General features: G+C 52.9%; 6 protein-coding genes across 6 annotated transcripts; 3 read left to right on the plus strand and 3 right to left on the minus strand.

Moving 5' to 3' along the window:
* Window positions 1–1,913: 1,913 nt before the first annotated feature.
* Window positions 1,914–5,179, plus strand: BDP81DRAFT_457405 (uncharacterized protein; the record flags this gene model as incomplete). Its single annotated transcript, XM_060593281.1, has 6 exons — window positions 1,914–1,963; window positions 2,052–2,105; window positions 2,197–2,238; window positions 2,352–2,765; window positions 3,403–3,541; window positions 3,575–5,179. The coding sequence occupies 6 exons, from the start codon at window positions 1,914–1,916 to the stop codon at window positions 5,177–5,179; spliced, it is 2,304 nt and encodes a 767-aa protein (XP_060450629.1).
* BDP81DRAFT_416075 (uncharacterized protein) lies at window positions 5,140–6,208 on the plus strand. Its single transcript, XM_060589498.1, has one exon. It carries the CDS (start codon window positions 5,505–5,507, stop codon window positions 5,982–5,984), a length of 480 nt encoding a protein of 159 aa, XP_060450630.1. The 5' UTR covers window positions 5,140–5,504; the 3' UTR covers window positions 5,985–6,208.
* Window positions 6,209–6,827: 619 nt separating this feature from the next.
* On the minus strand, window positions 6,828–8,214 carry BDP81DRAFT_416077 (acetyltransferase). The gene is made up of 2 exons (XM_060589499.1): window positions 8,012–8,214; window positions 6,828–7,880 (listed from the first exon to the last, which is right to left on the minus strand). Exon 2 carries the CDS (start codon window positions 7,848–7,850, stop codon window positions 7,134–7,136), a length of 717 nt encoding a protein of 238 aa, XP_060450631.1. The 5' UTR covers window positions 7,851–7,880; window positions 8,012–8,214; the 3' UTR covers window positions 6,828–7,133.
* Window positions 8,215–11,012: 2,798 nt separating this feature from the next.
* Window positions 11,013–12,998, plus strand: BDP81DRAFT_445376 (uncharacterized protein; the record flags this gene model as incomplete). The annotated part of the gene is made up of 6 exons (XM_060591947.1): window positions 11,013–11,227; window positions 11,305–11,970; window positions 12,020–12,388; window positions 12,439–12,770; window positions 12,824–12,890; window positions 12,950–12,998. 6 exons carry the CDS (start codon window positions 11,013–11,015, stop codon window positions 12,996–12,998), a joined length of 1,698 nt encoding a protein of 565 aa, XP_060450632.1.
* A 1,780-nt stretch (window positions 12,999–14,778) lies between these two features.
* BDP81DRAFT_85633 (SPX domain-containing protein) lies at window positions 14,779–16,813 on the minus strand. The gene is made up of 4 exons (XM_060596398.1): window positions 16,632–16,813; window positions 16,350–16,550; window positions 16,088–16,281; window positions 14,779–16,031 (listed from the first exon to the last, which is right to left on the minus strand). Exons 1-4 carry the CDS (start codon window positions 16,681–16,683, stop codon window positions 15,108–15,110), a joined length of 1,371 nt encoding a protein of 456 aa, XP_060450633.1. The 5' UTR covers window positions 16,684–16,813; the 3' UTR covers window positions 14,779–15,107.
* Window positions 16,814–23,044: 6,231 nt separating this feature from the next.
* BDP81DRAFT_457409 (uncharacterized protein) lies at window positions 23,045–23,979 on the minus strand (the record flags this gene model as incomplete). The annotated part of the gene is made up of 3 exons (XM_060593282.1): window positions 23,045–23,329; window positions 23,400–23,734; window positions 23,949–23,979. The coding sequence occupies 3 exons, from the start codon at window positions 23,977–23,979 to the stop codon at window positions 23,045–23,047; spliced, it is 651 nt and encodes a 216-aa protein (XP_060450634.1).
* Window positions 23,980–25,122: the final 1,143 nt, after the last annotated feature.

The raw sequence follows: 25,122 nt of genomic DNA on the forward strand, positions 1-25,122 counted from the left end.
TCATGCTGGCTCCCGTTGCGAGCCTCCTCTCTGTCCCCATCTTTTCCTCCGATGCTTGCTCGCGGCTTTCGGGCCTTGCCCCTAGCCTAGTCGTCGGTCGTGGTTGTTGGACTTGGGGGCCCTGACCTGACAGACTGCACCTGGGCTCGGTCCAGCCATCCGTCGTCGTCCTCGTCGTCGTCTGCTTCTTCTTCCATGTACCCATCTCAAGCGTATTGGACCTAGTCATGACATTCGAAGCTGCTGCTGCTTCTGTTGTGACCGTCTCTACACCCTCCGCCCGGATTCCTAAACAGCTACCGTCTTCAACCCCTACCGTCCCTTCATGCGTTCTCAGCACAGCCCTACTTCACTTGTGTCCCTGACCCCCCGGGCTCGTCCCCGTCTCTCGCTGACCATTCGTCCTATCTTTTGTTTCTTCTTTCTTGGTCTTTCCGAACACTGGCCTTGAACTCCCCTTCTCATTTCAACATCATCCGTATCTGTCTGAAGCCTGCCAAAATCTGTCACTATTTGGTTTATGTCGAGGTTGGCGTGTGCCTCATCCATGGCATGATAGTGCTTGCGCTCCCGAAACGAAACTTTGACGAACTTCGCCGAGCCTCTGGCCGTTGTTGACAAGTACTCCCCGAGGAAACGAACCTCGATTCACAGTCAACCTTGGGACTGGAATTCTCTTCTCACTCTTCTCGAAGCACAAGATCACGACGTTTGAGAAAGAGCCTCGCATTCGGAGTATCAGGAATCTAGGAAAACTGCACCAGCGTTCGGCAAGCCACTCTCGCGTGTCTGCACGACGTCTCCTTCTTTGACACTGCCACCCGTCAACCCCTTGATCGTACAGCCTTGGGACCTCAGCTACGGCACGAGGAAGTCACTGTTTCCTCTGCTCTGTTTCTCTCGGTTCGAGGTCGATCCGACATCTGCGAACTGCCAGGGCGTGTTCAAGCTAAGAGGTGTTAAAACCCTTTCGGATGACCCTTCAAGTACACCACTGGGCAACTTGAAGGTGTTTCGGCTGTTTCAATCCGCTTTTGGAACTGTCAGTGCGACTCTGAAACGGCGATCCCAACGATAGGTCTGATATTCTTATCGTTTGCTTCTTAACTTGTCATCGCCTCCTGTACTACCCCTTGCCCTTCCCTCGTTGCCTCCCCGCCTCCCGGGCGCCACACACAAAAGCTTTGGGATCTCCCATCAACCTTATCGCTTCCCTACGCTTCCTCTCACCACTGTCACCTTACCTACCTGTCCCCCTAGTTGTGCGACCTTCGCAACCTGGGTTTAACAGACGACGAGTATCCGATTTATCGGACTGGATCCTAGAGATCGGACATTATCTTCTCACCAACAACTATCATCAACAACAAGAGACAGGTTCTCGACAACTGGACTGGGGATTACAAGTTGGACTATTACGAACTGAATATTAAGATATCCAGTGGACGCAGAAGAAGGAGCATTCAAGGACATATACAACGACATCACCGCGAGGGACCGCCAAGCTGGATTCGTTTCGGCGACAAAACTTCTCCCACGTTGTCCGCGCTTGAGCGATGGACGTGACATCACTACTGAACGTAGCGGCGGGAAAAAAGCCATTTATTCGGGACAACTCACTCGAAACCACCTCTGTACCAATCTTCCAAAGACAAAACACGACATCGTCCCCGGAGAAGACACTTTCTTCTAGGCGGACAAGCGACGTTGGAGCACCGCGGAACCGCACGCCATGGGATGCGGGCGGTTACTCTCTTCATCTAGCTCTTGACAACAAGTTTCCTGCCTCCCACACCAAGCCTACCTACTACAGCGAATCCGACGTAGATCAGTCGGCCTCGACGAGTTCTTACGACGTCCCTTCATCGAGCTGCCATTCTAGGGCCAGCTCTCTCAGTTCTCTGGCACACGAGATGGCGCATTCCGCCAACATCACTCCAATGACGACTACACACCCTGGCCGGTACGTATTTGGCGGTTCCATTCTTGGCGGCGCAACACTGGAGCACTTGTGTATTTGGACGATCCCGTAGACTGACTCCCTCACGAAGCCTGGCATACCTAGGCGAACCAGAGTCGCAACTACATGTTGCGACTAGCCGAAGGTGAGCCAGCTTGGGAGGCTGTTGACGCCCCTGATATGCACTTGCCCACCATCATTCGTACGAGTCCGAGTCCTTGGCTAACGTTCCCAAGGCCTAGCATTTCCGGTGATTCGGATGCTCAATTAACGGCACGGTAAGTAACTGAAATCGATGTCTTTCCCCGAGACCCTCTCGCTTGAAGTACAAGCGTTACGATCTAGCCGAACGACGCTCCCTCGTATGTCTGTAGATTCTGATTTCGTTCAGGCCCAACCTCCCTCGCGAAGATGACGGACACCACGTTACGGGAGGGTTTCCCAAGTCCCCGAAACACAAGTTCTCCGACAGCCACAGCAGTTTGTCATCGTATACTTCATCAAATCAATCCGGAGGGCACTCGAGGATATCCTCATTATCTACTGTAAGCGGCATTCAGCCGTTTACGTCTCTGTTGAATGATGTACCGGCCTTCGACACCAAACTCGATCATCAGCAGGGAATGGGCGGCCCGGGCATGATTGATGTTCAGCCCCCGTCACCGCGAACGATGGGTCAACATGATCAAGTGGCCTTGGATCCTGCGATGAAGGGAACTGGGAGACCGGGTAGTCCGTCGGATGCGATTCTGATCACCCGAGGTATGGGTGGCAGCAACCGATCAAGTCCAACTGATGGTTTGAGGTACGTGATATGCGCTTCGTGACTTACTCCCTGCCAAAAGTGCTCTTGATCTCATCAACATTGGGTCTGGGAGGAGATGTCGAGAAAGATTTGTTTGGGTCGAATTATACCGAACGCTCTTTCCCAGCATCTCTCTCAGCTCGATCGCACCTTCCCTTTGAAATCACTGCGCTGTTTTTATTTCACTTCACCTCTCTTGGCTTCACTTCACCCTCGTCTTTCACTTCACGACAGCTTCAACTTCACGTGAATAAATTTCACGTGAATAGCGATCCCACACGTGACCAGACCGACCGCTCCTTCCCTTTCATCTGGGTGTGAATCGAATCTGCGGTCTGAAGGGAGGCCTTGTGATTCACATCGAAATTCCCTTTCACCGCCTTGAGAGGGTCACGATACTCCTCCTTTCCCCAGCTTATTTAGGTCACCGTTCGCAGACTCCATCCTTCTTCCTCCGTTCCCTCCACTACACAACTCCTCTATTCTTCCTCCGTTCCCTCCACTACACAACTCCTCTATTCTTCCTCCAAACAAACGATCTTTCGTTCCTTCTATTTTCTCCAAACAATTCAGACCGCCCAACATTAATTAAATTCCCTTGCGAGCTGGACTCTTTACTGATCACATCGAGCAATAGCCCTCACTCAAAACAACAACAAGACAACCTTAATTACCTATCATTACCGCAAGATCAATCGTCAAGAACCCATAAGCGAGCTGTCTCTGCGCCCGACTTTGCCGCTGTTTCTGCGCCTACCTTCCAACCTTTCCCTTCAGTATCAGAAACAGCGCCTTTCCCACCGCAACAGCAGCAACCTTACGGTATGTCGCCTCCCGATTCTCCCCCTGCCGTCTCCGGCAGCGACGAGATCAAGTGTATGTACATCGAGAACTGCGACACTGGATCTCAGCCTCGCAAGGCCATCTCGCACATCTTTGGTCGCAACAAGCTCTGCACCCGCATGATCCCCGCCCACGTCTGGGTTCACTTCTGCCGCAAGCACTACCAGCGAAGCCGTTACCGCAACGCCCATGAGTACTCGAAGCTCCAGGTCGATCTCGTCCAGAAGCAAATCGCCAGAGTTCAGCAGTGGAGCGATGAGAATGAGAGAGCCGGCAAGGCAGGCGTGGTGAACAGCTGGTCTCTTGCAATTCGCAAGCGAGAGCAGAAGCGACTGGAAGACAAGAAGGAGTCGAAGAAGCGCGCCTACCAGGATGAGTCCGAGGACGAGCAGCTCGACGGTGCTATGCTCAACGGCACTGCCGTCCCCGAATGGCTCCTCAGCAAGTGCGGTGCTGGATACACCACTGTTGCTATTCAGGAGATTGTAGCGCAGCTGAAGACCGAGATCGACGGAGGCAGCCTGAGCCAAATCCCCGATATCGAGATTCTCCCCACTATCAGCAGCGACGGCCCCGATGAGAAGCCCAAGACCTACCTCAAGCGCAAGACGAGCGGCGGCGCTGCTCACAAGCGTTCTCAGTCGATGGGTGTCGCTCTGAGACCCGAGACGATGCCTATGGCCAGACGTGTCAGCCAACCCAACGCCTACTGGGGCCATGACAGTAACAACACCTTCTCGCTCGCAAATTGGGTCCAGAATACTGACATCTCTCTAGCCGGCTTCTATGAGGATCGCAACGCGATTCCTGGCATGCCCCGAGTTTCGTCTGGCATGCGTCGCATGAACATCCCGCACCGTCCCGCCTTTGGCAACATCCGTGAGAACCACCCTGAGGAGGATTACTATCGCCAGCCTCAGATGGGTTCCGGTCCTTTCATCTTTGGTGCCGGTGGCCCTCAAGGCGGACCTCTTCCCGCCCCGACTCCCCAGCGTCGCGGCAGCAAGTCCATGGCTTCTCACCTCGAGACCTCGACTACCATGCCTGCCTATCCTGACCCTCGCCGGGCATTCCACCAGCGATCTCAGAGCGAGATTGGAGGAGGTTTCCACCAGGGACAGGCTCCTACCTACCGACCCAACTCGTCCTCGGGCTTCGCTCCTTACGGATACGCTCCCAACCCGGTTGACCAGCAGCAGCAGCAACAGCAGCCGCAAGACCAGTACGATGGCACCTACCCTCGTCCTCACGACAACCCGTTCGCCCAGGCCGCTCAGCCCAACTACTATGAGGATCCTCAGCGGCAGTACGCCTACGGCGCTTCTCCGTTCCAGCCCAATCATGCGTCTCGCCTGGGTCCTGTCGGCGCCAACAGACACACCCGTCACCAGAGCACTCCGAACGCACCCCATGCCATGCACCGCGCTCCCTCTGCGCACGGCTTCGCGGTTGCCCCGAACCAGCAGGGCTATGATCGGACTCTCGAGCACTCGCGCCATTCCTCCTACGCCACCCCGCCCATGCAGCCTATGCAACCCATGCAGCCCATGAATGACGGCACCCGTCACTGATTGGGGCAATCCGAGATCGAGACAAGAAACAAGCATTCTTTTGAAACGGCCTTCCTTATACCCGCATTAATGTCACGTCGACACGGCATCAAAATCGGAGTCAATATTGGGGGACGGCAAGCGGTCAATTGGTTTTCCTACTACACCTCTCTCTCTCTTTAATTATCTTTCTCTCTTTTCCTTCTCTCGTTGCACGGCCAATTTTTGCATGAGGAATAGCGGAAAACAAAATTCACATTGTACACCACGGACTTTCTTTTATCTCTCTCTCTCTCGGCAAGGGCTTGGCCACGTGCCTGCCGCCCTGGCAACGATGGAATGATGGATGACTGGACATCGCACGGATCAACGGCACACGCTTGACACAAGCAAATTCGGGGGTCGGTTTTGGGTTTCTTTTTTAGAAAGTCCTAGATGGGAGGGCAACTTTCACTATCCTCGACTTTGCTTCTCTGGCAGGGTCGACTCGGAAGCAAACGAGACGACTTGGGTGGCATTAGGGGGTGGAACTGGCATTTGTAAGAATACGGACGGAGGCTGTCGGCGGCCTGGGGGTTCTCTGGCGGATGGACGGATGGGAGGGACTTGGTTTGGGACTCATTACGGACCTGAAAAATGGCGTTGGCTTTTCCGGTTCTTGGCTTTTTCTTATTCTCTTTTTTTCTTCCCCAGACGCGTTTTCTCTGCGCTTCTACACCCGCCTCCTAGCTTTCCTGCATCTTTGACTTTCATCTTTGGTCATTCTTGCGGAAAAGTTTCCCCTTTCTTCTTTTCTCTTTACCTGACTTCATCTCACGCCTTGTGACAACCGCCTTTCAACTCAAGATCGGCTTAGTCACGGGGGCACCGAGAGTCGTTGGTAGTGAGGGATTAAGATCTGAAGAGGAGTTGGAGATGATGGAGAGGAGGCTGGAATGAGCGACGCGCAACCAAAAACTTTCCTTGAACTTGTTGATAACGCTTCGTCTTGCAAGGGCTTTGAACGCTTAGATAGCTCAGCCTAATGAAATACGCAGTTAAGCTAAAAAAGATCTCTCTATGGCTTTGTGAAGTGACGTGACCGCCAAGGGTAGAACAACGACTTTGGACAAGTTGTAGTCATTGGTGCCGTACTCCATGACGCGTAATTGCTGATGATGAAATAACTATTAGTAGATTTTAAGTATTGACCATTTGGAAACTTGAACTTTTGGCAAGGTACTATGATAACCCCCCGTTCTTAAAAGCTTGCCTTGACTAGTTCTTGTCAGGAGTTCCCTTATTCTTTTACTATTGCTTGCTTTACATGGACTCTTCGAGACTCACGTCAGCAGGTTCACAATCCCACAATCAAGGAAATGCAACTAAGCCTCTAGGGACCTCAAGAGGGCAAAGTACCCAAAGAAACTCACAGAAACTCAAAACACTAGTCATCATTTGGAAGAAGTAGAGTGTTGGAAGGCGACTACTGGGGGCCCCGTATTCACAGTAAAGACTCGATGGATTCGAGGTCCCCAAGAGTCTTGACTTTTGCAGTCTCGGCATACCATCGCCACATAAAAACACTGGGATTTCCGCTCATTGAACAGTGCGTCTGGTTTGGGAGATATAGTGCCACGCAAGATAACTCGGCCCCAGAAATGGCGTTGTGGACAAGAAGAGGTCAGGCATAGTTTCATCTTCAACGTGGTCTCTCTTGCGACTTCTAATGTAGCGTAGGTAAACGCCCATGTATTGCCAACCAGTGTGGTCATCTACTTTTTCCCTTCTGGCATCTCTATGATTCCGTACCTGATACGAGAGCAATTCTCAGTCCTCTTTGGATATGAGAAAGGCAGTACCCCCAATACGTACGTTTATCTCTACGTATCTCATCTTCATATCCCACTGACCGGAAGTAGCCGTACAAGCCTCCGACCTCTAGCCTCCAGAGCCCATATCCCGTCTCTCCCAAAAATGTATAGAATCTCCCTCTCTACTCCCTAAACATAATCGACCCGCCATCCCACTCCGCAAGCCTCCCCACATTCGCCCGCCCCTTGACGACAAACCCAAGCCTCTCATAAAACGGCTCAACCCCGACAAGCCCAATAAGCCACGCCGGCACGCCCTCCCTGTCCACCTGCGCCAATCCCTCCCGCACAAGCAGCGACCCGAACCCGTTCCCCTGGTCTCCGGGCGCCACCGCCAGCGTCGAGAGGTACCACGCCGTCTTACGCGCCGGGTGTCCCGGGTCCTGCGTCAGCACGTCCGAGGCAATATGCGTGTCGTCAAAGATGGTGCGCATCTCCGGGTCAAGAGACCTCGCGGGCCAGAGGTAGTCCGTCAAAGAGTTGATACCTAGCAAGATAGGCTTCAGCCAGCCGCGGAGGGTGAATAGACCTTCGGTGGCGGACTTCTCGGCCGGGGTGGGGTAGGACCGGCGCCACCAGCTGAACGCGGCGACACGCTCGCCCGAGGCCGAGTTGGGGTCCGGGACGGTGAGGACGTGGAATAGCTGCTGCTCGGGGCCCCAGTAGCGGGCATAGAAGTAGCGGTGGGCGGCGGCGCGCCAGTCCTCGGGGAACTCACGGCGTCGGGGGTGCATTTTGTCAACGGCCCAGTCGTCGCCGAAGGCGGCCATGTAGACGTCTACGATGGCAGCCGTGTCGGCAGAGGTTCCTGGGCGGATGCGGAATTGTGGCTTAGACATTGTTGCGGTATCGTGAGAGTTGTTGAGAACCTCCAAATTTGTCAGTCAAGTCTTTGATAAGATCCTGGGAATGTACATGTAGAGTCGAGCGGGTGGTTTTGAAAGTCCGGCGGGAGGCCGAAGCCGAAGCCGATTCGGATAAAAGTGGAGACAGGACTTACAGACGATGCGATACTATCATCTAATTGACCAATGAGAGCCGGAAACAATGACACAATCCGGTAGCTAGATGGGTTGATGAGCGAGAGTGAGAAATGTCCTATGCCCTGTTCTGTTTGTACAAGTCTTCTGAAATTAGAATGAGTCAGGATAAGTCGACATGGCCTGCAGGCACCTTCACAGGAAACGTCTCGATTTGAAGGTCTTCGGTGTGTCATCTCAAGGGCGAGAAAGTTGGTCCCTTGGCTTGTTGGCACTAAACCGAATGACTCAACCGGGGAGCACGCGACGCGGGGGAACTGCTCCAAAAGTCCCTGCATCTGCAGGGGAATAGCCTTGGAGCATTGCATGTTTGATCCCAGTCATGGTGTTTCGGAGCTGGTCCGACATAACGCGCCGGCTCGACCACCAACATCCCGATGCGGAGACCGGTCGGCCGAGGATACGGCCGAAGCAGGCCACGCGCCTGTCGGGCGAATTCCCACCTTACAGAGTGTTGCCCCGGGCCGAGGATCGCGGAGGTCATCGGCTACAAGTGGAGCTTGCCCTTCAACACCAACTTGTTATGTACCGGACGCCATGTTTAGAATTTTTGGCCCCCGAAGAGCTGCACGTCGCTAAAGAGGTTTGGGGCAGGATTCAGATCCCTGATGAAAGGCTTATGTTCCATCGACGTGGAAGCGGTGCGGCATGGAAATCTGCGGCCGCGAAGCTGACCGACCCCAACCTTGCAGAATCCACACGGAACAAGCCGTGGCTCCCGTCCTACGGTCCCTATGGTGGGAGGGAGGGCAAGAGACGGGACGGTTGGAGACGGGACGGTTGCAGAGAAGATGCCCGACTCCGTCACGGCCGGCTCCCAGAGACTTGGATTCAACCGTTTTGTTGCCTCTAGTCCGTTCCCGTAAGCCGTAAGGCGGGCTCGAGTTCGTCCGCGCGACCAATCGTCGACGTCGAGAGGGATCTGTTCACGACAAAGAGCGGTAACGGTGGAAGGTTGGCCATGGGTTCGAAAGTTCCGAGAGAATAGGTACGGGAAATGCTGTGTAACGTCGGATGAGGATTGAGGAGCCGTCATTGGCTTGAATGGCCACTCTGGCCATGGGGCGTCTAAATGAAGAAAGGCATGGGCGCCTTTTCCTGGACGCCGTGATCCATCATGTCAGCCCTACGTGAGGGGACTGCAGTGAAGGCACATGGGGCTTGCTGACGACTCAAGGCCATGCGTCACGTCATTGCTCAATGATTCCGAATCGGATTCGGAGATTAACGATGGTCGCGGTCGCGCATGCGGTATGTTGCGATGATTCTAGCATGTTTCGATTGGTTCTGGAAGATTGCGAGGTGTCCAGGTTGTCAGACTGCATGGAACTATTTTGTCTATTTTCGTTGTTGGCCTGTCTCACACCGAGACATGGTGCACAAAAGATGTCGATATCCTCTGGCTGCAATCGGTGGTGGATGTTGAGTGTGTCCTTGTTGGTTGACGGAGGTCATGTCCGTTGCGGTAATGCGAGAGGGCGCCACTAGTACGAATGCAGACGACTGTGGATTATGTAAGATATTAAGGGCCCAAGCGCAGCAAGTGACGCCTGTGATGGAAGGGGCATGTGTGGAGATGGCAGGCAATAATGGGCAGCGATCAGGAGGAAGGAGGAGACAAGACTCGGGAAGGAATCACGACAGGTGCCGAGAAAGAATACGTACCGTAGCTTATCTTTCCCATCTCGTCAGCCAGGTACCTAACTAAGTCCTACCTTACCTACCTAGGACCTAAGGTATTATCCTACTTAGGTAGTGGGTAGGTAGGTTGTCAAGGACTCAAGTGTCATCTGGAATTTGCCGATGCTGGCTACAAGTCTCGAACCCGGGCTTTCGGTATGTACCTTTGGTAGACATGTAGAGAATGTTTTGTCCCTTGGCCAGAACATTGTGTCTTTGATTGCGAGTGTCAGTCAAAAACTGGCGACCCTCGCCTGACCATGGCCGAGCCAGCGTCAGACATTATTATCCGACGTAGCCGCCACAAGAACGGACTGCTGGGTTGAAAGAAAGGAAATGGAAACAAGCCGGCACTTTGTTGATTGCAACCGTCCCCAATAAGAGCTTGACTGTCGTGACTGCGTACCTATGGCAAAGAGCGAGGCTGCCAAGTTGTCCCCCATTCGCCGTTCTCTTGTTACACATGCATTCATGGGTTGAACAAAGAGAAGAGTGACATGGGCGGCAACATGGGCGGCAACATGGACAACATTGAGAACATGGTTGAAGATTTGCCCATCTTCAGTGGCCGTCGAGTGGTAGGCGGGGCCGGGATTAAGACTGTATCGAGGAAGGATCCGCTTGGGTTGACTTGTTCCCCCCCATTGGCCCCCTCCATTTGAGCATTTGAGTCCCTTCTTGGCTACAAGAGGCCACTCGCGGAGAGTCTGGACCTGTGGAGCATGCGGCACTAGTAGGGAGCATCGCAGTTGAGAGAACGGCTAGCATTTCAACACTAGTGTTTTCCCGTACGGGTACGCAATGGAAGTACACTGCACTGCGGTATCCGTAAGGTAGGTAGGTAGCTTGTGGTTGCTCCTACCTCGCCTTAATAATCCTCAGCCCAGCTCCAATCCAACAGATCCAAAGATTCCCAAGACCTTCGTCTGTCTGGCCTTGCCGTTGCCGTTGCATTCGTTGCCGCTGCCGGCCTTGCATGCATTGATCGGCTGTGCTTAATCAACCTTACGGATAGTCCACTTCACTGTTGCTGTGTTGTCCCTGCCGACAACTATTATCCGCAGAACCGAATTCGTGGTGGGACACATTGGATCCAATTCCTGTTTTCTTTCGACCCTCCCCGGCTCGCACCACCGAAACTCTGCTTCCATCGTCTGTTGCGTCAATTTATCTCCTCGCGCAGTTTGCCCTTTGGCGGCACCCGCGATTATCTGACTGGAGCTGCGCTGCCTGTTCAGACACAATCTGAGGTGGCGACTCCAAAGACGCACGACATACAGTATGGCAAGACAGGTCCAGCGGCTTGCCGTGACGCCGCCGTCCGAGGATTCTGACAATGTCAATTCGAGCTCGCGTTACACAAATCGCTTGTCGTCGTCTTCAAGTCACCAGTCTCCCGCAGACGCCCCGCCCCGCGCCCACCGCGCCTGCGAAAAATGCACCAGAACCAAGAAGAAGTGCGACAAAGGTCTGCCCGCTTGCTCGAGATGCACCAGGTGAGTCTTTCTTTCCCCCAAAAGGAGTTGTCCCTGCCAAAATTATCCACGCCTAGGTATTCTGACTAACCTTTTAGACTCACCACCAATTGCTGCTATGATTTTGTCGTCAACCCGCCATCCCTTACCATTGTTGATTCACATGGCGCCGCTGGCAATGCTTCTCCTTCAAGCGGCGACGCGCGGCCTGCCTTCGACTGGCTCAACCAGGTCGACTTCACTGCTGGTCAGATAATGCAGCTTCTGAACGGGAACGGCATCGACTGGAAAGCTTCCATCAACACCTATTTCAACACTGTCAACACCTGGCTCCTTGTGATTCACCCCGAGGTCTGGCAGACACGATGTGCTGCGGCTCAGCTCGACTCCAACCCCAACGATTCTGATCTGGCTCTGGTTGTCTTGAGCATCCATCTATTGACCATTTGGAATTGTGACGAATTTTCGTCCACCGCTATGCTTCATCATCCGCTCTACCAGTCAGCCAAGAGAATATGGACATTGAGAAAAGCCTTCTCGAAGCCTAAAATTGAGCACGTTCAGTGCGGTGTCCTGTTATCGCTGTACGAGTTGGGTCATGGCGACATCACTCGCTGCTATCGCACGTTCGGCGAGGCGGCCTCCATCGGCAAGGTGTTGAATCTCAGACCGGGTAAATACGTCGAAGGAGAAGAGGACCTGGCTGCCGAGCCCGAAGAAGAGCAAATTCGATCTCTTTGGTGGGTTCTTGTGATCATGGACAAGTAAGTGCTTCTTGGTATCACTCTTTAGTGTCTTTGCTGACTTGCCTAGGATCTCCCACGAGCAATCCGCAACGCTGTGGACACCGCTCCAGATGGATATGCCCTCCGACGACGACCTTCTCCCGACAGAGCACATCCTTTGGGACAATGACAGAAACGGGCCTATCAAGATGATCAAGCGGTACCCTACCACGATCCCAGCATCAGTGCGCGTCGGTGCTTTTCAGAGATCATGCCAGGCTGCCATTCTCCTTGGCTACGCCGTCAACTGGGAGGCCGCGAATGCCGAGATCGAAGAACCTCCGACTGTCTACTCGTTTGTTCAGCTTGAGTCCGCCACGAGGGACCTTATCGAGGCCCTGATTACGCGGTCTGAGACTTGGAGTGAGAATCTAAACACATATGCTCTTTGTTCTAGGTGTGTTGATTATGGCCGATGTGGTTGACAATTTGCTAACACCGCCATAGCTTGTTTTGTCTTCTGTTCTACTCTTTTCTGTATACTGCCAATAGGCCTGGGATGCCTGCCCGGGACCCAGAGACAGATATGGAAATGAAGAAGGCAGTTGCCGGTATCAAATTCACGATTGGTCTCGTGATTGATGGCTCGAACGGTATCTTCAACGCCTACTCAAATCGGGATGACGTTCTGGAACACTGTGCAGCGGTCTGGCCATACGCTCTCTTTCACACGATGCAACTTCTTTTCCACTATGACTCCCTCATAGAAGGAGCAGACACCCTTATGGCGGAAGTCAGGCAGAACGTTGAGAGCACAGCGAAAAGATGGGCCTGTTCTCGTAAGATCCCTGTTACTGTGAAAACAGAAAGATTTGCTAACCAAATGCCTTAGGATGGCTCTTGGAAGAGTTCGACAGGGTCCATGAAGCGAGAAGCACCGGCGTCAAAATGTGCAAAAAGTGAGTATACCGCTAAAGTCTCGAGCATGTCCCGGAGCTTTGAAGGCTGACTTCACTAGATGCACCCTCGGCAATATGACTTGCGGACACTATTCGGCTCCCGGATGAGTTGAATCTCGGCCCTTCGGAAGACCACAAAATTGATTTCCGCCCGAGCTGAGTATCCGGTGGTGGGGACGACACATCGTACTGCCCCGAAATGTTACCGGCACATGCGTTTTGTCCACTCGTCTGTCCACATGGAGTGCTCAAGTTCTACGCCCATGGCTAAATTTTGAAAGAGAGACCGTGAGCTCCTTTCCGCCGCCGCCGCCAGCCACCAGGTGATCTGTGTTGGTCACACGCACCATCGCATAACAACACTTCGTCATCCTCCATGCGACCGGTCTAGAGCCCACGGATGAGGCTTGCGATGAACCCTATTCTCGCCTCAGTCTACAGCAAGAATTTGCGAGACTCGAGTCTCAAATTGCTACTTTCCGTCAAACACCGGCAAAAGCTGCTGCTGCGGCGACTGCATAGCGGGGAAAGAGGAGCCGCCTGTGCGCTGAGGAATGCCCGACGAGTTTCGCAAGGCTGTGGCTGCATTGTCTGGAAAACCAATACAAGGAGACCTTCCCAGCCGTTCGAGACACGATGCTGAGCGATTTCCTGCAACAGACAGCCTCATTATTGTATAAATGTCTGAACGGCAGAGGGCGCCATGCTCAACTATCAGGGATAACGGATCATTTGCAGCTGCGTCGTCGCACGTCATCGTTCACCAGTTTGCTGGGGTTCACCAAGAGCCATTCTGCCGGCCAAATGTTGAATACTTTTTCGAGACTCTCGGACTTGAAGGACGAAGGATAAAGGGCTTTGCGGATGTCGGAGGGCAGAAGCTGGCGCCGGCACACTTCGAGCCCTTGTTCGTAATCGGGCTAGACTGTGCCCCAGACCTGGACGGGTTTCCGTACATCGAACTCTCCACGATGAGGCCCCCGATGAGGCAGAGAGGCTAACTTTGGAATTGCTGCATTTCAGTTGTGCGCCAAACAAACCGTCGTATAGCTTTTTCTCTTACGACAAATGCCCAGGCCGCCTGGGCAGGACAATGAATCAACCCCTCTTTGCGTCAAAAACAGCCCAGACCATTATCCGACGAAGCGCTCCAACCCACTCCATGGCTGCGCGCAATTCTCTCATCATGTCATTTGTTAGTCCGCAGCTCTTGTTGTGGAAGAGAGAGAGCAAACCCCGCATTTCCTTTGCACGTGCCCTTTCTGCGCTTTTGCGACGTTCGGGTCAACTTGCCAGTCAAGATGGGCCGTAGTTGAGACGAGGAGAAGAGGAAAAGTTGGCTGGGATCTTCGACATGTTGCTCGTCCAAGCGGCAGCGGCGTCTCCAGTCTGGGCGACTTTCGTCGTTCCAGCAGCCCTCAGCCGAGTGCAACGCACAGGGTCTTTCACCTGCTGCGTTACTCTACCTACGCTCTTATCCCCCCCGTCTGTCTGAGACATTTCGCATTCAAACTCGCGGTGGGGCCGACGAGTGAAGGCATGCTCTTGGCTTTTTGCCATGTCTCTATGCAGTTTATTTCTGGAATTGACTGGATTGGGCCGAAAACGGCCAAGAGGCACATGCCAACTGAACGCCACCTTACCGCCACTTCTCGGGAAAATTGAAACAAACGTAGATCTTTATGGAATATTACGCATCACTTTTCATCGTGGACAAGAGAGGGAAGAAGAAAAGATGGCATTCGTCTGAATCATGGGAAAATTCCATCCCTGTGTGATGCCCGCAATATCAATATCGGTCGGCACGGCACTATGGGTCCCGGTCATTTCTCACGGGAATCTGGACAATGGCCAAATCGTCAGAGGGCGCCAAGATGGTTGAAAGCATTTTTGCCCAATTCTAGTAGGTATTGATATAGTTATGGTATCTGGGGGCGAAAAAAGACACGCAGGCAGTGCAGTGATGCGGCCGGTATTCTGGTTGCAGTAAAAAGGGAAGACAAAAACAAACGCTCCTGGGAATTTTCCTCAAGGTTGTCAAAATTCCTCACCTCGCTTCAGAGACGGAAAAACAAGTCCCACAAAATTCAAGTTGACCCTCCACTATTCTCCCCGTTGCCGATGCAATCAATCAATGGACAAAGGAAAGGATCCAAACATGGGTCATGGCAACCCAGCCCAGCTAAGCAACACAGTAAGAAAAGAAAATAGGGGACTCTATGCTGCATTCCCCACAACGAGGATGAGCAGCATACCGTTGAGCATGCAGGCTGTGAAAAAGCTGCTATACACGGCCACACGTTGCCAGATGCCCAAGTCATCGCGTCGGTAGAGCGACATGCCCAGAGCGAGGCAGGCGCTGAAGAGACTGGCCACGACGCTAACTGTTACGCCAGCGTCGACCTCGGCGCGGAGCTTGTGGCGGCCCGTTGAGATGAGGATGCCAGCCACAAGAAGTAGTAGGAAAGATACGCCGAAACAGCCAACGGTGGCCCAGAACAAAACGCGCTCGCGGTATCGTCGCACTTGCTGCTCGTTGATGCTGGGCAGCGTAGCATAATGTGTGGCGTATCCGTTCGTAGGCATGCCGTCGGAGCTCGCGTACTCGTCGTCGGTATCCGTGCCAAGTGGTGAAATGCCACCGTAGCTCTGCAGGAAGGGCTCGCTACTCAGCAATCGTTGCCCTTCAGGATTTTGCCGTCGTGAGAACCATGTCTTTGCGTGACGGAAGGGCGCGGCAAGAATTGCGCGCATCGAGTCCAGACCGGGAAAGCTCATGTCTTCGTCGGGGTTGATATAGATGGCGTATTCCTCCTCTTGTCCACCATTCTCACTGCCATCGTCATACTCATTCCAGTAGTGCTGTTGCTGTTGTTGCTGAACAGGCCTTCGAGGAACTCGCTCTGCAGGTGGCAATGGTGTGAAGAAACTCTCTGCAGTGGACCCTCGCCTCGTGGGTGTCTGCTCGTCTGAGGAGGGGGAGCTGGGCTCGCTCAATTGAGGCGTAGAGGTGCGGAGAGTGTTGAGCAACTCCTCGTAGCGTGTCTGGAGGTTATTCAGATCGCGACGGGTGAAGCTTTTGGGGTTGGCGAGTACATTCTCGCGAAAGCGTGCGCCGAGCGTGGAAGACCCTGTCCATTTCTTGATGCAGCAAATTAGCAATGGCTCAATTGCATCGCATTGTATGTGCTACTCACCTTGTACTTCTTCGTAATCTTCCGGAAAGCCGTGATCTGGGCGTTGATGAACCGAGCGAGCGCAAGTGTTTCTTCTCCGCAGCGAAGCAGATCCCGCTCGTACTTGGCGAACCGGCGATGCCGCTTGATCGAAATGCGGTCACCTTCTTCGGCACACTTGACAATCAACTTTTGTAGCTGATCGGCGATATATTCTAGGGGTTGCGTTTAGCCAATTGAGTCCCGTACCACCGACAGGCCCTTGGGTTGAATATGGACTTACGAAGTCGGCGCGAAAGCTCGTCAGCCTTGCTGGAGACGAAAAGGTCAACCCGGTCGTGCTGTTGGCAAAGCTCATGGTAGAGGTTATCTTCGAATCGCTTGAGAGCAGCATCTTGATGGCCGGGGATGGCGATTGCAGTCGCCTGGTCGCGGCTTGTGTGAACCTTGATCTCGTGCTTGAGCGAGTTGTAGTCGACGTTATCTGTTGGCGAAAGTTACCGGTCAGCTGGAGTTGCCTTCACGTGCCAATTGGATCCTGCATGTGCGGAACGGGGCAACCCACGTAAACTCCATTCTGGAACAGATTCCTGCTCGAGCTGTTCGCCGTATTTCATAGCCTTGAAGTCTCCTGCGAAGGGATCGTCGCCAATTGCGTGGGAGGAAGTGATTGGGAGGGTGCGGTGCGCTCGGTTGGTGTAGGGAAGCGACGGCGCGGATTCTCGTATTTAGTCGATTTCCAGCTTGGGACCTTGGGACCTTGGGTGTGGTGGCAGAGATAAGAGCCCAGTTGGGCGGGTTGGGATGACGCAATGACAGTTACTCGGTCGGTCAATTCGTCCAAGTGCACAAGAATGGACCAGCGTCGACAGATATGTTCAGAGAGCTATCGGATGTATGTGCAGGGCAGAAGATTTTTGGTCGGTTCCTGAAAAGATGAAGACGAGGAAGTGGTAGACAACGGCAGACGGCGGCTGAAGAATTACGGAAGTACTTGGGCAACGATGAGTTGTCTGGGCAAAGACGGACCAAAGTCTAAATACATGGAGATTGGGAAGACACTGGCCAGAGCCGGGGCGCTTGCCTTGATAAAAAAGGGTGACAGGGATACGATGAGATGGAGAGGCTTGAGAGGGGAGGGGAGTGCCAGAATGGTGGTGGAGGGAGAGATGGGGGAGCACTGGGAAGATGGGGGGCGCGCGAGGCAGTGAAGGGTCTGATTGCATGGATCTTTCAGGTCGAGTCCTTGTTCACGGTCCGGGGTGGCTTGCGATAGGTGCGATACGGCATCGGCGTTTGGGCGTGTGGGAAGTCGACTGGACCTCAGTGGTCTAGAGGTTGCGGCCCACGAGGGCAGGTAGGTCTGGTATCTAGGTCGGTAGCGATACCTTCCTTGGCTTGGGAGCAGAAATCAGGAACAGGAACATAAACAGGGACGGGAACGGGTACATCCCACGCGAGGAAGGTGAGATAGGTATGTAGCCAAGTACATGTGTAGGTATTCTACAGTTGCTGAAGGCAGGAGGGAGGCGCTGTGCAGCGTATCGGGTCAATTGCATGCTTTTCTCGCCAGTCCAGGCTTTTTGACTGCACTCGGCCTCATTCGCACATCCAAGTGGATGGATTGCACATGGGTGGGAAGGCGTGGTGTATGGACCCTTTCTACGTATGGTTGGATGCGTTGATGAATGTGTTGCCCAGGATTCTGGGTTGGGAAGGAACATACCTCACAGATAATGGCTGCCTCCCTCCTACTGGTAGATGCCATTGTGAACGTATCAAAGGTAGGCGCGGAATGGGAAGGTTCTTTTCCGCAACAGCAAAACTCGACATTGAGGTACCGTGTACGGAGTGATTCGTCTTCAATTGTCTCGCCGCTCATTCTCCTTTTCCACTTTCCATGTTCTTTTGCACCGACACCGGGCTACGGCTGGCTGCATGGCCGGCAGAGAGAACATGAACCTGGGCATAGGCTCGCTCAGAGATGCAATGCCTTGGACGCTGCCATGTCACGTTCCTGGCTAGCAGCAGCAGAATCAATTGGTGCTGCAGCCCCTCGTCCCTATTAGGCCGCTGGGTGCCACACGAGGGAACAATCTGCAGAGAGAGCACCCGTACACAGTACCTCTGCCAAGAACCTATGGCACGTTAGACTCCTTACATAAGCTAGCGAAACGATGGTGATAATGACGGGCCTCAAATGTAGATGTGGGCATCGTGACTCCTTGCTCCCCAGGTCTCCGCTCGCAAGGCCATCGTTAGCACATTGGCAGAGTCATCGGCTGCGGGAGGGAGGGGACTCGGAGCAATTGGATGAGCTACCATCGTTGCTTCCTTCAGGGTCCCCTCCTTTAGGTGTGAGTGTACTGTGTGACGAGTCGACGACGATTGAGCCAAGTCTTGTCTCCCTCCTTCCCTCCACCCAATGATGCTCCTGCAGCACCAAATGCTGTTTCGCTGCCGTTTCTGTATGAGGTGCAGGCATGCCGCATCTCAGACCCACCTTTCCCATTCTCTCCTTCCTCCACTGTGTGCTGTGTGCTGTGTTCCTTTCCTTCCCCCTCCTTGTCGAGTCGCAAGAAGTTGAAGTTCAGGTTGTCAGGGGAGGTACGGATACCCCTGGTCCTGCCGCACTGCGGTCCTGCCCAGGTGGACTTCCTGCCCTTGTTCCCGAATCCCCGTTGCTGCAACTGCAACTGCACCTGCGATACGGGGTGGGAAGCCTCTCCCACTCATCTTAGGCAATTCCTGCTTGTCTCGGCCATTCCTGCCTTCTACGGTCTTCTCTCCAACTCCACGCACTTTTGAACCGAAGTGGCCGTGGATCAACTTCAATTGTCTCCATCTCCAACACCCTCTCGCTTTTTGGCCGTATCCATACGACTACATCGTACCAAAACTTCAACAAAGTAACGCCGCGATATCGCATTAGCGCCAACTCATTCAGATTTTTCATCAAGGTCTCAACCATTGACTCTACTATTCCATGTCGACCAAAACCTTGAAAGTGGAAACCCAAAAAGAAATCTCTGCCTCTTTGTATCTGATTTTGCTCTAGCGTAACCAGGGATTGCCTCGACTACGCTATGACTACTCTCGGATCGTGATAGTCTGCGTTGTCTGCCCTCTTCGGCCCAATCAGCCCTGCCTAATTATACCCGGCAAAACGCAGCACCAGAGCCGGCGGCGCCACGTCCCGCCCGTACTCGGAACGCTGTCGGAGCCCGCTATTCTCTTGAGCCTTTGGAACCCGGCCGTGCCTGACAAAAAACATTACCAAAAAGTCAGAATCTTGACTGTGACCGACCGCTTCGGAGAAAAAGACGGTTGTTTGCAACTTGCAACTTCTCGTCCATTAATCAAACAATTGAGTTCTTCCCGCTCAGCGCGCGTCCGGGCTCCTCGGTGCTTTCGCCATTGCAACTGTGACTTTGCACATTCGCTTGCATGCAGCGCACACGGCAACCCAGCATTGCGACATGACTGAGTTTGTGCCTTAAAAAGCACTCTGTTCAATGATTGGATTTGTCCGCTGCTATCATCCACGCCGCAGGGGAGCATCGTTGCTCGGCACAGATAACATGCCAGTCGGAGTTCCCCTCCAATTCCCCCCTCATCCGTAAGCGGACGAACCTAACTTAGATGATGAGCACATGCTCACTTGCTTCATTTGACAGCTGGCCGTCTCACTATCGCGACAAGATAGACTTCGTGTCACCGCTCTGCACTTTTGCTCCTCTTTACTGGCTCGGTCTCGGCTAGGCCTCCATGCCAGTGACCACTGACCACGCAACACGCCTTCCTTACTAAGCCGTACCAACGAGCGCAAATCGAGATGGGCCCTAGATCAGACATACGGCCAGTCTTGCGCTTTCAACAGATCTTCTTCTGCGGAGCACTGCCGTGGGCTCTATCAGCTTCTCAAAGCCATTCTATCGACTCTTGTCCGCGCCAATGGCACTTTCCCAAATCACAATACCGTACGAAGTCACAACGTTCGGAAAGACACAGGGGCTCATTTGCGAGCCTTGAAATGGTGGGCCTCCTGTATTACCTACCTTCAGAGGCAGCCCAAATCTGTCGGTCTGTGCCACAACACCACACGCCGTGACGCCGCGTTACTCTGGATGTCTCACGCGCGCCACATCACAAAAATTCATCGCCTGCCGCCAGTTTCAGCACCCATTGGCGACTCCGTGCCACACCTTTCTCTCCATTGGTGTGCCGCCTCTTCTTCGGGCCGTCCGCCACTTTGCAAAAGCCGGGTACGAGTAAACTAAGAGAGAAAGAGGCTCTTGTGACGGGCCTCACTTTGGTCCAATCAATGTGCGCCATCAACTACAAGGCCTAAGCCTGTAAGTTGCTGATCTACTTGAGTCTGAGTGCTGAGTAAGATTCCACCAATGTTTTCCCATGATACGGATATTACCACAGATCTGAACCACTAACGAAGACTCAGGAATCACATCTCAACTCATTTCAATTGTCCGTCAGCAACAGTCCCTCCCTCTCTCCACCGGAAACGCACTGCGATGGAGCAGGAAGCAGCCAGACGCAATGCCGCCTTGACCACCTTGCTCTTCCGTCCAGGGTCCCGTTCCGCGGCTCATGGCCCGCCGCGAGCCGCCTTTGAACTCTCCACCCAAGAAGTTGGAGTGGATCGACAAATGCCTGCTCTCGTATATCCCACGTGCTCGACTGATGAGATCTATTGGTCTCATCGACCATTGACCCCTCGCATTCCCCAACGCAAAGGTCCCGTCAGTGTGCATCACTTTGCATGGCGGATTGGATTTTGACGTTTTGTCAAAACCGTCACGGCCTGTTGCCGATAGGCTACTTTTTATTCCTGCTGTAGAGACAAGCAAGCTGCCAAGCTGCAACTCGATGTAATCCCTCTCAGTGCTCGGAACAACAGCCGTTTACCTCATGCAATCAAACGCTCAAGTGGCAGACAAGGCCAGAGATGCTTCAGGACAGTCTCTGTGTGTCTCTACACATATGCTATGTTTTTTTTTCATGCATTGTACTGCGTACAGTGAATCCACCCAACTCTATCCACGGACCCGGTGAAGGATTCGAATGCGGATTGGAGCGGCAACAGAACGGCATGTCTCGCCATTTGCCCCTCCTGAGTGCCTCCAGATGGGCAATTTTCAAGGATCTAGCAAACTGCCTCATAATCGATTGCAAGAGGCTGGCTAGACAGTGCCCGCCATGAAACCCCAGCTATGCAACGTTGTGAGAAAAGCCAGGGTATCCGTAAGGCCTACAGCACCAATATCAAGATGGGGAGGATTCGATCCAGACCAACAGCGCCCAAATTACGACTATGTGGGCTTTGGGTCTTGCAAAAAGGTTTTCTACGTGGAGCTGAGAACGGTCTCGGCCATATGAGAAGTTCCATGTGCGCGAAATCATAAGCCATGCAACGGGTAGCATCGCAGCTTTCACTACAGGCACGCCGAATTCCAGCAGGTATGCAAGTGCGGTTGGATGGGTCGCCGGCCATCGAGTCCCACTACTCCCAGGGCAATTCGAAGGCAGTCACGCGAGTCTATGCCGCATCCGTCACCGAAGGCCATCTGCAAAAAAGCTATCCTCTGAGACGGCAGGCATCCTACTCCAATAACGCGAGTCCGGAGGGGCAGCGGCTGCTTCAAATGGCATGTGCTCGCGTGCCTGGCCATCGGCGTTGGTGGTACAGCAAGTGGAATTGACCCATCTGCCAGACTGCACAGAAGATTTGCAGGGGAGAAAGTTTTCAGGCCGCATTCCTCGCCTGCAAAGCCTGAGAACTTCCGAAGCGGGTCGACGGATTTCTGGATGTTGGACATTGATGCCTTCCGACGATGCCCCGCCGAGCCGCATGTCTTGATGTTATATGTGCGTCTTGTTTCCGAAGCCCCGCGCTCAACCCATACGAAATCTGTGCGAAAAAGACGAAGTTTTCTGCCATGTCCCAGGCTATGGGATCGACACAGAAGTCGGGGAACGGGGCACTGGGGCAGAATCTGTGACGATTTTCCGAGGTCCTCGAGTACGTGCGAATCACCAGAGATTTATCATCTTATCGTACGTTTAGCTTGTTAATCTCTCAAGATACCATGTCTAGATCGGCGAGTTGTACTCTGCTTCTGGAAAGGCCAGTCAGAAAATGGCACGCGCCGGACTCTTCACCCTCCGCTGCCTCTATCGAACCTCTTCCAGGCATCGTTTCCACCAAGCTAGACAAGTCGTCAAATGTTAGGATACGCCCACGTATGGCGTTCTCGTTTGCCTTCGCACCTTCCAATCGAAGGCATGTCCAATAGATATTAGCCGACCAAATGGCAATGTACCGACTTTACTCAGTAGTCCGAAGTCGATGGGATACGTCCTTTTGAGGGACTTGGTACCGTAGCTGTACAGACTATCGGGGCCAATGTCGAAATTCCTGCAGACGTAGAGTAGTAATCTTCACGTTCGCCATGGCAGGATTTGTCGGAATTGTCTCAGTGAGCTGAGCTCATAACTCTGGTAAAGAAAGTGACTGAGACCGAGCCTTCCAAATCTAGCTCCAGTGTCCAGCTCATGCTCCCCGACCTCGGCCCGCACACGGCTCCTTAAATACAGAGGCCGCTAGTCTATTCTGATCCTGCATCCCTTTAGACTTAGATATCTAGGCTATGAAATCGTACTCGTCTAAACGTTGATTAGCATCTTCTGGCATCCCATCAACTATTAGATAGCGGCAATACGTACCTTATGTACGGACTCTCCGAAGTGGTAATTACAAATTATAGATTAGTCCGACCCAGTTTCCCTCATATCCGTCTGTGAATAATTTCGAGATAAAATAGGATTAGAGAAGGACTGAGGACGGTTATACTGACGCCATCTAGCAGTCAATGGAATAGCCATTGGCAGGTTTGCTGGTTGCCATGTTCGCTCCTTTAATAGAACAACCCTTCAAACTAGGTCCTAAATGTATAACGTCTAAACGTCCAACAGCATCTTCCGGCGTAGGATCGAGCCCACGTCCGTTGAACCATCAGGATTCAGTTCCTCAGGGTCAAGTGAAGAAGCCTTTATCTCCGCCTCAATCCTTGCCCGAATCCCACTTATTTTGAGAACTTTTGCGACCCTGCGATGAACCATGAAGAATTCCGGCTCGGGGAGCGGAATGTCGTCGTCTGAGGAAACCAAGCTCATGACATCTTGGTTGTCCCGCAAGGGGGTAAGGGACCACCCTGACATGTTATCGATCTCGTACTTGTTCGGCTAGGCATTTCCATTAGCGAAAGACCGAATCAACCAAGTAGTGAAGCGTGCTCGCAAAAAATGGCTTAACCTGGCCAGGAAGTGGTTTGAAAGCCAGGTCGTGGCTGTTGTAAGCTTTGTGAACGGTGAGATCAAAGGTGATGAGATTCTGGTATTGGTCCAGGCTGTTCGGACCAATCTTGCCGTTCAGCTCGGGGAAGTACCAGTACAAAGCAGACCAAATGTTGTCCACCGCCTCTCTCCCAGCTGGGCTGGCGAGCTGTCCAAGCGCAAACGGCAAAATATAGCAGAGGTGGGTGAAACTGACAGTCATGCCAGGAGCTGGCACAACAAGGCGTTCCTCGGCACTCGTCAGGTCAATGAAGTGGCTACACGCACATCGGAAACCGTCGCGTTGTAGACATTCTTCTTTGAGGTCTTGTTGTCGGTCCCTGTCTGTTGTAGAACTGGGGCTGGCGGCCCTGGCGGTACTTGCAAGCTTCACTTGACAATGTGTATACCCATTAGTATACAATCCAGATTTTGGACGTCGAAGATAGAAGTAAGAATGACTAACTCGGTTTAAGGATGGTGTTGATTAGATACCTTGAGAAAGACCTTAGCTTCGATAGATCTTTACCGATTGTCTTGATATCGGTCATTAGTGCCATGGCGCCAGGCTTCGAGAGCGTTTGCCGGAAGGGTGAGAGTATTGTGCATGTTTTGTCCGGTGATGATGCGGGTTGGGTATCATATAATTCGATGATCTTGTCGGTGAGTTCCCAGAGGGTAGAGTAGCCATCTGGATCTGTCAGACTGGATGATGCTTCATCTTGGCTGTCGTCTAATTGCTGCTGGCTTAGAGGATGAGCAACGACGCTGTTTAAGATGGTTGACCACCTCGGTGCAATTTTGGCTTCCAGGTTTGCTTTTGGAGATGTGGTGGATCGGAGAGAGTCGCGCTGTCTGTATCATTTTAGCTGGAGTGGGCAAAGTTGAGATGCTGACCCTTTGGGGCCTTCGAGGTAAGGCGCACGGATGTGATATAACCCGGATGTTGCTTCCATCCTGGTTCTCATTGACTAGCTTTTTTTTCTTTTTCGTCAGTCGCATTGATATGGAACCAGACATAAGATGTTGAGTTAACTTACGAATAAATGAAAAGACTTATCACCAGCAAAATGAAGGCCAGGCTGTGTGTGCTCTTTGGGACACGAATCAGAGACTGGCAGATGGTCGGGAAGTGAGGAAATGGCGGCCAATAACAATTGTCTCTCTAGTCATTATACCGTTCGCTTGATAGAAACTCCACGTTTGACTTCACGTACATGCTATATCAGGAGAGATTAATGCCACCAGGTACAATTTGCTAGGCGAGGGGCTCGCGACCGATTATCTTACGTAGCAATCCTCGAGACACCAGTGATGCTGATTTCGTCTTCTTGAGTCAGGAAATAATCGTCTCAGTGAAGTTCAAGAGGTAGGCATACCTCCCACTGCAAACAGAGGGACGCACACGCAAGACCGCTTCGCTTGTCGGATCGTCAATACAGATTGTATCGCCCACGCGCTACGGCAGTAAACAGGTGTACTTTGCCCCCGTTTCCCGCCCTGTCACTGTTAGCTGAGATGGCAAACCCGTGATGGGTCCATCCCACCGGCTTGCTTTCACATCCCGATGCGAGATCTATTGTTCAAACCCAGGATTGCAAGCAATTCGACCGACTTTCGTCCGATCGCCGACCGTTTTGTAAGCTAGTTTGGAGACTCGGGCTTGAGGTTCGTCCGCGACGCCACAAACTTGGAAAAGCAGA

Source organism: Colletotrichum phormii (assembly GCF_030913505.1).
Source record: "Colletotrichum phormii strain CBS 102054 chromosome Unknown BDP81scaffold_2, whole genome shotgun sequence".
Classification (NCBI taxonomy): domain Eukaryota; kingdom Fungi; phylum Ascomycota; class Sordariomycetes; order Glomerellales; family Glomerellaceae; genus Colletotrichum; species Colletotrichum phormii.

Excerpts from the sequence above, each read along its gene's own strand:
- BDP81DRAFT_416077 (XM_060589499.1), bottom strand. The coding sequence starts at position 7,850 with ATGTCTAAGCCACAATTCCGCATCCGCCCAGGAACCTCTGCCGACACG.
- BDP81DRAFT_85633 (XM_060596398.1), bottom strand. The coding sequence starts at position 16,683 with ATGAAATACGGCGAACAGCTCGAGCAGGAATCTGTTCCAGAATGGAGT. Across the intron at positions 16,282-16,349 it reads CGAGCTTTCGCGCCGACTTC|AATATATCGCCGATCAGCTA; the intron begins GTAAGTCCATAT and ends CGCAACCCCTAG. Across the intron at positions 16,032-16,087 it reads AGATTACGAAGAAGTACAAG|AAATGGACAGGGTCTTCCAC; the intron begins GTGAGTAGCACA and ends TGCTGCATCAAG.
- BDP81DRAFT_416075 (XM_060589498.1), top strand. The coding sequence starts at position 5,505 with ATGACTGGACATCGCACGGATCAACGGCACACGCTTGACACAAGCAAA.